General features: G+C 36.4%; 1 protein-coding gene across 3 annotated transcripts in view; it reads right to left on the reverse strand.

Moving 5' to 3' along the window:
- The window catches only part of LOC135199352 (lysosomal cholesterol signaling protein-like), a 60,719-nt gene that overhangs the window by 27,445 nt on the left and 18,734 nt on the right, over positions 1-14,540 (reverse strand). Inside the window, exon 1 of one of the 3 annotated variants that reach the window (XM_064227312.1) lies at positions 1,969-2,155. The exons of the other annotated variants lie outside the window; for them this stretch is intronic. Within the exon in view, the coding sequence (XP_064083382.1) occupies positions 1,969-1,983 (15 nt within the window). The 5' untranslated portion in view covers positions 1,984-2,155. Of the gene's footprint in view, positions 1-1,968; positions 2,156-14,540 lie in introns of those variants that run through there. 3 annotated transcript variants of the gene reach the window in all.

Below are 14,540 nucleotides of genomic sequence, written 5' to 3' on the forward strand. Positions count from 1 at the left end.
TAGGTAAATCTTACGATAGTTTTTATCTATAATTTTGTTATAATCGGCCATATATTGATCATGACTAATAAAAAGAGAAATAATTCTTTACAAAGTGAGAAAGTCTATAGTTAAGAAGAATACAGTAATATACGAATTGGGATTCATGAGTCATTTAATTAAATAAGAAATATACGCAGCAAGTGACTATATATATATATATATATATATATATATATATATATATATATATATATATATATATATATATATATATATAAGTACTAGTTCAACTTTACGTATATATCACGTTTCAGTAGCAATAGTGCTACGAGAATTAGGTTTAAAGATTCCGGTCTTAAACCAGCACTCTATAAACCACGATTTTCAAGATGAAACGACCAACGAAATGCTAATATATTAAACCAACATCAACATTTTATTATATGATAAGAAATATACGCAAGAAGTGACTATATTGTATATATAGTACTATACTTTTTTTTTTATCTGTCCATCCGCCTGTGGTGTTTGCGCATGGTAACACTGCGTCTTGGGCTTTAAGTAATATCCTATTTCGAATATTAACGGTGTAATTCGCATGCAGTAAATTATTAAAACATTTTCAGTTGCAAATGTACACCAAGATATCCTTTTATTTACCTAAAACTTACACATAGCAACTATTTAAAGCCCGGGACGCAGTGTTGCCATGCGCGGCGGATGGACAGATGAAAAAAAAAGAAAAAAAAAAGTTTTTTTTATAGTTCACCTTACGCTGTTGCAATAGCACGATTTTTAGTTTTAACGATTCCGGTCTTAAACCAGCTCCTATAAACCGCAATTTGCAAGATGAAACGACCCAACTTAATGCTAAAATCTTAAACCAATGGAGTTATAAATCCTTGGGCTATAATTAGAAGAGGCTAAAGGAGCCGACTATACCTATATATATAAAATCTTGCTTCACACCCGTCCCTATACAGCCAAGGTTATACCTGGATGGTGATTATAGTATATTTCCCCTTCGGAGGGGGTGCCAGGTTGGGCGTCAGTCACAGTTACCGAATTATATACCGGAAGCATTCGAGCCCTTCGCTGAGATTCTGGGTATAGTTACGTAAGGGGTTAAAGGTCATCGGGAGGTCACGACCAGCTTTCTATCGACCTTCATTTTTTTTTTACAGACGTCACGAATGAGAGACATCTCCCAAGTACACACACACACACATATATATATATATATATATATATTATATTATATATATAATATATATATTTTATATATATAGATATATATATAGACTAGGGGTACGCTATATATATATAGGGGTACGCTACGGAAATGTATATATATAGTAACCAAAAAAAAAAAAATGTCTTTGGCCCTGACCTTTTGATCTTTACCGACGGAATGTCTGCTTATAAGGTATTTTAATGGATATTTAAGCGACGTACCGTCAAATTCTGCCGGTTCATTCCTGAAACATGAATTAGAACTATAATCACGTGTACAAGTGAGAAATCAAGATTCTGTTAACTTTTTTTTATTTTATTTTATATAAAATCATTATAAAATAATTTTGATATATCAAATTCAATCCATAAGAACGTAATTATGAGACTCGCTTCAAAATTTAAGACGAAAACTGATGGAAAAACTTTAAAAATATGAATTTGAAGTTAATTTTATATAATAGTATATCATTCGAGTTTGGTGTCACGGAATATATTTCGAAAACATGGACTGAAATTATAGGAAACATAAAATACTAAAATACGCCAATTAATCCATATTTTAACAAGACTTTTAATTAGTCTACGATATGATGAAAACAGATAAAATAAATGAGATATGTGTATATAATGATCATCATATGATTACTGTTACAAATTGCCAAGTTTGGACGAAGGCAATAATACATTCGTAAGTATATATTTAATACTCTACTATACTCTTGAATATATTAAACACTCTACTGTACTCACCTTACTGCAATCCATTCTCCCAGAGATATACAAGATTACTTCTGGTGTAGTCTGTGTACCATATTTAATTTTATTTCCTTTTGAAACAGTGTTCCACTTTTTCAAGAATTTGCAGCAATAGATCGTCACTTGTCACTGTTTTCTAGATAGTTTTATATCCTTTTTTTTATTGTTTTCAGATAAAATATGCTGTTCATTCCAGTTATATCTCTGTAAAAACATTCAGGTTGATTATTCGAGAGGGAATTATGAGACACACCACTAGGCCTATAGTTTTTTTGGTGTTGTTCCGCCTTCCATATATATGGGCCTATAAGACGAAAATGGCGTCATCCTCTGCCGTATATATATATATATATGTTCTAAGGCACCTTAATGCCTTCATTCACTTCCGCTTCCCTATCCTCCGTGGGTCTTCCGGTATCGTATCCTCCGGCAATTTGGAAATAAACTAGCTGTCTCGTTTTTTTGTGTGTGTTTGAGCGAGTGGCCATAATAGGCGAAGGTATAGGTACACGCAGATATATCATTATGCAAATATGTATGGTAATGTTGGTGGTGTACTATTGAGTTGGTTAAGGTCTCTCTCTCTCTCTCTCTCTCTCTCTCTCAGGAGTCCACGTGTTCGAGCCCTCTAAGCTGGTTGGTTCGGTAGGAACTTTAGCCTTGTGCCAACGCGTGTACTACAGCCTTGCCCCAGGGCAGGTCAAATGTGGCAATTGGAGTTCAGCAGGGAGACGCACATAGACCTCTGGATTCTGTCCAACCAGCAGCAGAGAGGAAGGAATAACTTCCAGGAGGAAAAAAAGGAAAAAAAAGGAAAAAAAATTGCTCCAACATCAGCCTAGTGTCACAAGACTAGTACGGAGGACGGAGATCTCTCTCTCTGAGAGAGAGAGAGAGAGAGAGAGAGAGAGAGAGAGAGAGAGAGAGAGAGAGAGAGAGAGAAATGAATGCAATGAATGAAATGAATGAAATGCATCTCCGATGAAGGTCATTCAGGGAGAGAAAACCGCAGGAGGTAGAGTGTGGGGGGGGGGGGGGCGGTTGTATGATGAAACGGTACTAGTAGTTGTTATTCATGACGAGCCAAGGCGAGGGCAAAAGGCCGAAGAGGAGGAGGAGGAGGAGGAGGAAGAAGAAGGAGATGATGAGGAGAAGAAGAAGCAGCAGAAGAGGAGGAGAAGGAAGAAGAAGAAAAAGAAGAGGAGGTAAAGAAGAAGAAAAAGAAGAAGAAGAAAGAAGAGGAGGAGACGAAGAAGAAGAAGAAAAGGAGGAAGGAAGAACAGCAGCAGAAGACAAGAGGAGAAGGCAATAGAAGGAGGAAGAAGTAAGAGAAGGAAGAAAAAGAAGCAAACGAAGAAGAAGAAGGAGGAGGAGGAGGAAGAAGGAAACAGATAAATCTGACCAATTTCTAAGACAACTTTTAGAGAAAATCAAAATAAAAATGTTAAAAACGAATGACAAAATTTCCGACAGAGAGAAAAATGATAGTCCTATAAAACGAGCATTTTTATAGTAAGAAAAATTACTCGTATAAACGCGAGCAATTTCATAGCAATACATCAAAGTTGATGCAATGAAAAGCAATATAAGAACTAATTAAAGATCATTGAACACATGCAACCATTGCATGCAATGGAAAAGACAAATATTGCATGATCAAGCAATTTGCAAAATCCATAAAAAGGGAATTTTATAAAGCAGATAATGTTGCCTGCAAGATTTTAAAAATAAGTCTTGCTTGCTTGAGAGAGAGAGAGAGAGAGAGAGAGAGAGAGAGAGAGAGAGAGAGAGAGAGAGAGAGATTGATTCAGTCATTGAAGGCTGCATGTGTGTGTGTGTGTCTAGCCCACTAATAATGGCGGCAACTCATCTCGCACCGTCACGAATATGTGTGTGACACAAACCGTGGTTTTCGTAACTGCTTGACCACCATTTTCCCCAAAGGTCTCACGTGAGACCAGCAGCGTAATTAAACTCGGTTTCGAAACCGTTTCGAAACCATGTAATCATAGCATCGTTTAAAAAAACTGCAAAATTATTTTTGAATTATTTCAGGTCCTCCGTCGGGTCCTCAAGTCAAGGTTCCTTCCTTCATGAAGAAGAAGAAGAGGATATCTTCGTACCCAATGGTATATATTTATGCGTCTAGGTGTATGTATGTTTTTCGTATCTTCATACCCAGGGTATGGGTATAGGTACGTTAGGGCACGGGTATATATATATTACTGGAGGTCGTTTATATAGAATATTCAGCAATATCATAATAAAAGTCGTTCTTTGGCTGAGATTTTAACCAGCGAAGATATAACGAGATTATGAGTCTAGCCAAATACGCCATGATGGAGGTCAGAAGTTTCCTAAGATTTAAAGAGAGAGAGAGAGAGAGACGAGGAAGACGAGAGAAGAGAGGAGGAGAAGAGAGAGAGAGAGAGAGAGAGAGAGAACTCCTTCCGCAATGGATTGATGGATATATAGACAGCCCTCTGAGAGAGAGAGAGAGAGAGAGAGAGAGAGAGAGCTTCTCCCGCAATGGATACAGAGATAGATAGATAGACAGCCCTCTCAGAGAGAGAGAGAGAGAGAGAGAGAGAGAGAGAGAGAGAGAGAGAGAGAGAATATGACCGCAAACTATATGGACGTTGTTACAGCTTTCTCCATCACATAAAACCAGTTTTTTTTTTTTTTTTTTTTTTAGACGGTTGAGTTTTCGACTCGTCACGTGACACACCTTTACTTTATGTTATTAATATTATTAGTATTATTATTCTATTTTTGATGCATTAATTGTATATATAATATATATATATCAAAGCACCACTGCAAAAACCACAAACATCCGATCAGCAGGTATAATGGGTGTGGCCAATATCCGGATAGGTGACCTGTATTATTGCAAAAAGCACAATAATTAAACGGTTTGAAAAAGTATACCTAAGACTGACTTGCGTAGTTGACCCTTGATATTGCGACGGGATCGTAGGATGTATGAGATTAGGGAGCGATGCTATATAGCAGCTGACCGAGGTGTGTATGGTACACATGGGCGACGGAAAGATTCCGCCGGTGTGGGAATGAGTGTTTGAATATGAAATGGAGGAGAGAATAAGCCACTTTCGCTTTTTGTTTGTCTACTATACAAATATATAGTGTTGATATATATATATATATATATATATATATATATATATATATATATATATATATATATAAACACATACACAACACAATATTGCATTTTCAGTTCAAAAAACATTATATTTTCCATGAAAAACTAAAAAATATCCATAATTTTCATTGTAATTATTTTTCCATCTTCAAACAATATTACATTTTTCGTTAAAACTAAAAAAAAAAATATCCATAATTATTATTATTAATTATCATTGTTATTTTTCCATCTTCAACACAACATCAAAAACAACCACAATCAACAACAACACACTTCACGGAAATAAAAGACGATCTATGGTTCGCTTTCGCCGGCGCGCCGTAAGAGAGAATCACGAATGTAGTAGTAGTAGTACCGAGTATTCCAGCGTACGTTTGAAAAACTTTTTGTGGTCCATTCCAGCGGGGCCGAGCTTATATATATACATGCACGTGTGTGTGGAGCGTTCGTACGCACGATGCTCCCACCCCTGAAACGATTTGAAAAAAAAGGGAAAGAAAAAAAAAATGAAGACTTCACTTTACGTAAAAGAGCATAGAGCTGGTTATGAAACGGTTCGTGTAGAGTGGATGAAGCGCTGATACTTTATGTATTAACTTGATAAATACTTATTCTAACACTTATTTTTAACGCTGCTTGATGATAATGATCGTTCAATTGTTCATTTCGCAATGGATGGTCATTCCAGACTTCTGGAAAGCCGTGAAATCTCTTAAAAAAGACGTTATGTAAGGTCACGTGACCCTTATGTAATGTCCGTCTTTCCAGACGTCAGCTTCGGTCTGTCGAAGGAAGTGACATCCTCGTGCAATTGTCGCCGCTTGTAATGTAATTCTGTCGATTATTATTGCGTTATAGGATGAATTTAACGCTAAAATGACGTTAAATGTGAGAACGTCAAAGATGGCGGCGCGAAGATAGTTACGCTGGAAGACTCGAGTATATACGTCTCTATGAAAAGCGGGTCAGTTGCATAAACCCGAAGTGCGACGCCATTGGTCGAACGCCTGGAAAGGCTCCACGTGATTGGTGCGTTTCCCACAGCTGGAAAATTATGGACGATGCTGGAAGAAATAAGCGTTTATTCCAGATTATATTTAAAGTATTATCACTCTAAATACATTTAATGCATCTCCTCTGGCGGGGTTTGATTTCCTCTCGCGGAAGACGAAGTATAACGGCTTTTATAGGTCTAGGGTGCGCCATGGAATCCAGACATTCCCAGGGTATACGAGGTCCCTGGGCCCACAGTCCTCCTATGCCCATGAAGCCTTTCCCAAGTGCCTGGGTCATGTAACCAAGGTGCTGCTATCCATATTTGGGCATCACGTGTCTGGGTGGAAACGAGATTTGAGAGAGAGAGAGAGAGAGAGAGAGAGAGAGAGGAGAGAGAGAGAGAGAGCCACAACCAGGGGAATAACAAAAGATGCATTACTCAAAAGTTTCCACTCCTCCTCTTCGGAAATGCTTGCGCCTTATTAAGCGAATTCCTACGAGTTTGTACAGTTTCCTCTGACTATCATTAAATTTCTCTCTATTATCTCCGTGGAGGGGAAACTTGAGACATCTTTAAACGAGGGAATTTTAGAGGTTGAAATTCCCACGAACTGGAGGACGTGAGCAGCAATTCCCACCTTGAGTAAGACAATGGCGCGCTCTTACGTAAATCTGACTTGAAAAATTGATTTAGATAATGGTATCTATAGACAGAAGATGAACATGGAAGGTTGAAGAATAATGAATAAATGGGTTATTCGCCAAATATCACCCTTACAGATGTTTGCTTTTAGCAAAATACTGTATAGCTACTTACGTCGTACTACGTGGTACTACTACCCAAGTAGTGAAGATGCTACGTAACTTCAGGGTGTCTTCTTATGGAGGTCAGACAGTCTTTGTCGTTTATATAAGCTTCGTCTTCATTGAATAACTGCATAAAGTGTCTTTTCTGTCACGTTTTAGCTGTATTTTGAATTTTATTTATTTAATGTTTTGGATTATCTTTCATGACTGACTGCGTAGATGAATATTCAGTTTAGTTTGTAGTACTAGGTTATATCTACACACACACACACACTATCATATATAATATATATATATATATACATATATATATATAAAACACCCATAAATTAACCTTTCATATGAGGCCAGATATGGTTCAGTTCGCCTCTAGACCAAACAGTTTCATTTGAAGGACTTCCAGCCTAGCTGGAATGATTGTTTTTTTCTTCATGTTGCAGAAGAATCCTGGAAGTGGATCTCGGCCATCATCTCCAGACCTTGGGATTACTCAAGGGAAATATCCTTTCAACTGAAGGATTCTGGAGGTACTGGATGGGCGTTGTTGAAAGTTTCTGCCCTTCCAGATAGGGTATCAGGTCAGCGGAGGATAATCCAAGGTCAATACGGGCTAAAAAAATGCCTATAAATATATAAATAAACAAGGTGTGATCCGACCTCCAGCTTATCCTAGACGCATGCAAGGTTTTCCCCCACTGTTGCACAAGTTGTAGACATTATAGTCCTAAATTGTAACGTCAATTAAAACGTGCTGAAGTCTACAGTCAGATACATCCTTGTTTCACCAACGAAAATTGAAATAAATACGCTGTATTTTATTAGAAATAATTATAATTGATCTGTACTGTTTTAACATACACATTAATTGTCTTTTACATTTTCATTCTAATAAACAAATCGCAAATATCCTATCTTAAAATTCCTGTATCTTGAACTCAAAGCGAAAAACCTCCCAGACTATTTTTTAGCTCTTCCTTAGGCCTATCCTACCCAACAAAAACATCAACTAAGTTGTTTGTAGGCTTATTCCCTGAGTAAGCGAAAATACTAAACTTTACTTTATACCATACGCATCAACGGTTAAAGGAACGGGACTTTGAAATGTACGTAACTTCAGAAAATAAAAGAATTAGGAATTCAGAAGGAAGAATAGGCCTATGAATCCTCATTTTCAACCTACACAGTTCATAATTTCTGAGATGAAAGTCACTCACAAGGAGGAATAGGCCTATGAGACTTGCTTTTCTAGTAAGACAACGACTAAATGAAGCCTATGCTCACATATTCTCTATTGTGACAATTCCCGAATTAAGTGAAAAATAAAAAACTGAGAACCCGGAATAGGCATAATTGTTTTCAATAGATACGTCTCCTAAATTCAGTAAAGGAATTAATCATTCACAAAGAGGAATAGGCCTATGAATCTTTATTTTCTAGTAAGAAGGGGAATAATAGCCCTACGAATCCTTACTCTCAACTGTGACAATTCTTGAATTTTGTCAATAAATATATAGATTCGGACCGAGAAATAGGCCTATGATTATTTCCTACGATTAATTTCCTAAATTCATTAAAAGAAATATTTCACATAGAGGACTAGACCTACGAATCTTTATTTTTCACGAATACAATTGCTAGATTCAGTCAAAAATTAATGTCAGATCGAGGTATAGGCCTACCAATTCTTATTCTCTACTGTGGCAGTTTCTAAATTCGGTAAAAAATAAATAATTTAGAAGCAGGCATAGGCCTATAGTTATTTTTAATCTTAAATTCTGTCACAAATGAATAACCCAGAAGGGGGGAAATAGGCCTATATAATTACTCTCTACAAAGACAATTCCTGTATTCAATGAAAAAAAACTGAAAGTATCCCAAATACTAATCTCAGAAGAAAGAATAGGCCTATGAACCTTGATTTCCTCTAAAAACCATTTCTAAATTCAGTGAGAAGCTGATGAATTCAAACGAAAATTAGGCCTATGAATGACTTCTCTGAATTCAGTCACAAATTGTTCATGAAAGTCACACGGGACGAGGTATAGGCCTATAAACTATAGACTAGGCCTAAAGGCCAAATGAATGCCACCACTTTCACGTAGCAAACCTCACTTTATTGCACCTCGCTTACTTTTTTTTGGCGTCACGTTTTAAAAGTAGGACTGTTGGAGTCTCTATGTTACTTAAAAAAAAAAAGCTGTAACAAAAGTACTTGATTTAAAAAAAAAAAAGTCGTTGAATCCAAAAAAAACTTTGCTAAAAAAATCATTATAAATAAATAAATAAATACTTTTAATAGTTCGTGAATTATTTGTGTATCAACTTGAATTAAATAACTAAATATATTACATATAAAAACATATGAATCCATATACTTGTATACTTATTAGGTACAATATACTTATACATACACTTATGCATGCAAATGAAACCAACCTCGCAAGTTACTTGAGAGAGAGAGAGAGAGAGAGAGAAGAGAGAGAGAGAGAGAGAGAGAGAGAGAAGGAATGAATTAGACAGAGAGAGAAAACCAGAGCTGCCTCCACGAACTCAATCTCTCAAGAGTTATCATCCAGTGACGTCACACGCAATTCCAGGAATTCTCATTTCACCCCCAACCTTCATTCCGAAGGCTGCCCGGAATTTCATTTAGCGAAATTCTTTCGTGGCACTTCCGCCCCCTGCTCTCTCTCCCACACGCCCTCCGCAGACGATGAGAGGAAGGGAGTATACAGTAGTATTCCAAGGGCGTGGCTTACGATGACGTCACCATGTCAGTCTTCGAGTCTGTTATCAAATTACTTCCGCTCAGAGAGTGTAAATAAACATCGAATTTACGAGCTTTTTTTTATCTATTTATTTTATTTATTGATCTATTTATTTATCCATTTACCTTCCAGGAAGATTCGATGAATTCATTGACGTCAATTCTCGTCAGATATAAGCTTAACTAGTCAACTAGTTTTCAGCTTTTTTTGGAAGATGTATTCTGACTAGCTAAACTGGAAAATGTTTAAGAAAATATTTATATATATTCTGGAAGCAAACTTTCAGTTAATTTTCGAATGACGGAATGAAATCTGGCATTACAAATTACATTATTAAGACAGTTTCTGAAAAAAAGTTTAACTGGAATATCATTTCGAATTAATGCTTTATTATTCTCAAGTGAAGGAATTTATCATAATGTATATACAATCCAGTTTATGATGGAGTACACATTCATTATCATTGTTATTTTTATTATCATTACAACCCCAAAATAATAATACAGTCTCCTGATTTCAAAAACTAAAACGATTATTGAAAGTAATCTGTAATTAAAGAAGGCATGATCCGACCTGCAGCTTAGATGGGACGCGTGCTAGAATTCCCCTTCGCGGACAAGTCGTAGACTTTATATGCCTAACTTTTAATGTAAATTAAAACGTGCTAAAATCTATGGTCAAATAGAGCCTTACTTCACCAACGATAATTAAGATAAATACTCTATATTTCATCAGAAATAATTGTTCTGTACTTTTTAACATAAACAATATTTTTATTTAACGTTTTCATTCTAATAAATAAATCACAAATATCCCATCTTAAAATTCCCTTATCTTGAACTCGACCGTTTTTTAGGCTCTTTATAGACCTTTCCCAAAACCCCCAACCCCACAACAACGAAGTAGTTTGTAGACTTACTCACCGAGTAAGCGAAAAAAATAGTTGTAGTCTTAAGCCAAAATGAAATATATTCGTTACATTCTGGTCTTCGTCGAAACGAAATAATTAAACAAAACAAAAGCTAAGCAAATCGGGAAGGTGCGTTCACGACTGCAACCGGATCTGCGAGAGAGAGAGAGAGAGAGAGAGAGTCATGGGTAGACAGAAGGTCGCTTGCATTACCATTACGTACGCTAATGGATGAAGTGAGAGTATAATTACCTACGGTTTTACTTACAGAGTCATTACTGCTAGTTTTATTTCATTGATAAGAATTTGGACAGGGCCCAGATGGAACTGAGTTTCTAAAGAGCGTTTTGGAAGAAGAAGAGAAGAAGAAGAAGAAGAAGAAGAGAAGAAGAAAGAAAAATAAGAAGAAGAAGACGTGGTTGTCAAGTGACGTTCAGCGCGATCGTCGAGGTCAAAAAGGACGAAAATAGCCCCAATTATAACCGGAGAAATGGCTGTCAAGTGAAAATCGAGGGAAAGAACGCTCCCTCATAACAGGCAGTTTGTCCTACACGAAGGTTATCTGTTCAGATCTACCACATGATCATTCTCGAGCCATTTTTCCTTCTCCCCCCTCGAAATAAATCTCCACTCCTTCCAACGCCTTTCCAAACTCGTTCTCCTCCTTCCACCACATCCTGCAACCGCTCATTCCACAATGATCCAGATGACTTGGGATGATATTCTGAAATTATTTAGCTATATAGCTTACAGGGGCTCTGGCGTCCTCTATGTAGCATACTCGAAAGCTTGGCTGGCTGGTCACTTTTCAGGGGATCTGTTCTCGATTTTGAAACCCTTTATGCACCCACCTTAAAGAATGACTTATCCCATCTGACTTTTTCCCACCCACCGACCCTCTCCTAAACCTTTCAAACCTTTTCTGTGTCCGTTTCCGTTGAAGCTGAATGATGTTATAGTTGCCCCAGTGCTTGGCTTGTATACGTCTAAAATTCTATATCAATAAAAAAACCAAGAAGTATTAGTCCTAGTGCTTGGCATGTATACGTCTAAAAATCTATATCAATAAAAAAAACCCCAAGAAGTATTAGTCCTAGAGTGCTTGGTATGTTGTCTAAAAATCTATATCAATAAAGAAGCAAGAAGTATTAGTCCTAGAGTGCTTGGCATGTATACGTCTAAAAATCTATATCGATAAAAGACCAAGAAATATTAGTCATAGCTAACGAGTTCAGAATAATCCTTGGTGGGTCACCAACTAGGAAAGATCTCCCTAGGCGAAAGTATTGTTTAATCAAGAGAATAATAATTACACAGCCTGTGATCACAGGGAAGGCCAAGATCAAACCACTGGAAAAAAAAAAAAAAAAAAACTAGGTATATACAGTTCCTGGGAGAAGGCAGATCAGGTCTAGGTCGGTGTGGGACAGGTTTTTCTTATTTTTGTGTGGGGTAAGGTGTGTGGATGGGGGTGTGAGGAAGAAAAGAACGCAGTATGCCTCCCTAGTCACCGGTGACTGTATCTTGTCTAGGTGCGGCGAATTTGGGTTATATGCGTAATCAACTGCTAATCATTCTTTGACAAAATTTGAAAGCTGGATTACCCATTGCTTGAAGCAGTGGTCGACCTTTGCCTTCCCTGCTCTTTCATGCAATCAGTGTGACCAAAGATCTCCAATCAGTGAAGACAGTTTAAAATTTAGTGATGTTCGATATACCAGTAGATCGATTTTGAGTTTTGCGGGTTCAGGGTAAAATCATTTATGAGTGCCTTGAGAAAGCTGGTCATATTTCAGTTATAATTACTTTAGAATCAACAATATTGTCAGCTTCTAAAGTATTGATTATAATTTCCAGTGCAACTGAAAAATTTACCAGCATTCTGAAGTTGATCAAAAAATGATCTTACCTAAGAAGATAAAACTCAACATTTGTCACTTTTTTTTAATCCAGTGGAAAAGTGAAGAAAATATTCATGAAATGACTGAATTATTATTATCAAAATTTGGGAGTAAACGACATAAGGCTCAAATGCTCGCTAGTGGAAAAGTGACCTGTGTTCCTAGATTAAAGGAATTATTTGAAATTTGAAAATTACAGAAAACCAAAGTTGCGCTGGGAATTATACTAATTACTTTAGATTCTAACATTATTGTTGGATTCTAAAGTGATTATTCCCAGTGCAACTGGAAAATTGACCAGCATTCTCAAGGCGATCAAAAATGATTTAACTCTGAACAGACAGAACTCAAAATGGATCCATTGGTATCAGAATATCAATAATCTTAAACTAAAATTTAACTGTCTTTACTGAACCGACATTTTTGGTCAAACTGATTGCATGGAGAGCATTGAATAATTCCCTTCCAGGCTACGAATTCTAGCCGATATTCCTTCAACTAATACAATCGTGTCAGAAGAGGTCAAAGCAGGGCAGGTCTTACAGAGCATCTGCAAAGAGCTGAAAGAATGCGTCACTGATTCGTCTTAGTCTAACGATTTGTAGAACTTGTAGACCAAACTCTGTCTTTCACGTTGTAGAAGCTTGTGAAAACAGACTTTGGTTGCTAGTATGGATGACAAGTGTGCCTGAATAAAAGGGAGTCTTAATTATACATAATTTACAATGATATCAAGGTTAATTAAGAACAGGGGCGAGTAACTGAACAGATGGTTTCACAATCTGACTGACACTTTGCATATGTCGCCATTTTCATCGCTTGTGACGTCTCCGTGTCGTAACTGCTTTCTATAATCTCGTAAATTCAAAGTTAGCTACCCTATTATTATTAATATTATCCCTATTCTGACTGAACAAAGCCATCACGCCCACGCAGACTTGAAGAAATTCAAATTTCATATTCCCCAAAGCATAATATGGAGTCCATTTGAGAAACGTAACCGAAGGCATTATGGGAAATGCAGAAAGAGATTTACTAGAAAAAAAAACAGATAAACTAACAAACAAATAAATAAAAAACATGTGCGTAAATCGTTAAAATACGAGGAGAATCATATAAGGGATTGCATTAAAAAAAAAATTCCATTGACGTACATCTACGTGATCCTTGATAAACCTCTGCCTTCGTCATTTTCATATCTCTGTTAAATCCGGCTTCCCAAACTGTGGTCTTGGCCTTCATTTTGGGCGTAGGGATTTATTTTCACGACCGAACATTATATATCCTCAAAAGTGACGGTTAACCACAATTTGGGTGAAAATAGGACCCAGGCGTCTGCTATCGTTTTAAGGTATGCGTATATTATATGAGAATTTTTTATTTTAATATTAATTAATACACCTTTTTTTTTTAGGGGGGAGGGGGTTTCAAGGCTGTAATATTATTATTTTGCAAAAGCCCGTCAAATCATCTCATTAATATTTCGCTAACCGGTGTATAATTTCATGCTAATGTATATTATAGTATATTGATAAATCCTCTCGTTGCTATATTTAATAAAATCTATCAATATAGTGTGAATTTTAAACTTAAATTCGATATTCAAATGTATAAAACCACCAATGTATATATATAGGCCTAAGTATGAATACACGCTGGAAAGAGTATAATTATGCAATAAAAGCCATTGCAGTTTTAATTAAGAAATTTTGATTATACCAGAAAGTAATATCATTGCAATTCGCCAATTTATAATATCGTTAAATAAAAAAAATAAAAAAAGATTCCAGTAACAGGCCTAAAGTAGAGTTTGAACACAGCATCATTGAGCAATAATTTCGCCCATGTTTCAAGACTAGTAATGGAGATTTTTTCCGTCTATTATCATGATAATCGATTACCAGCACGATTGATAGAGTATTATCTAATTAATCCTGCATTGCTATATAGGTTCACTATTCACGGCTAATTTGAGGATCATGTACTGCACTGTAAGTTTCCCCATAAGCCTAGTA

Source organism: Macrobrachium nipponense, chromosome 25, assembly GCF_015104395.2.
Source record: "Macrobrachium nipponense isolate FS-2020 chromosome 25, ASM1510439v2, whole genome shotgun sequence".
Lineage (NCBI taxonomy): Eukaryota > Metazoa > Arthropoda > Malacostraca > Decapoda > Palaemonidae > Macrobrachium > Macrobrachium nipponense.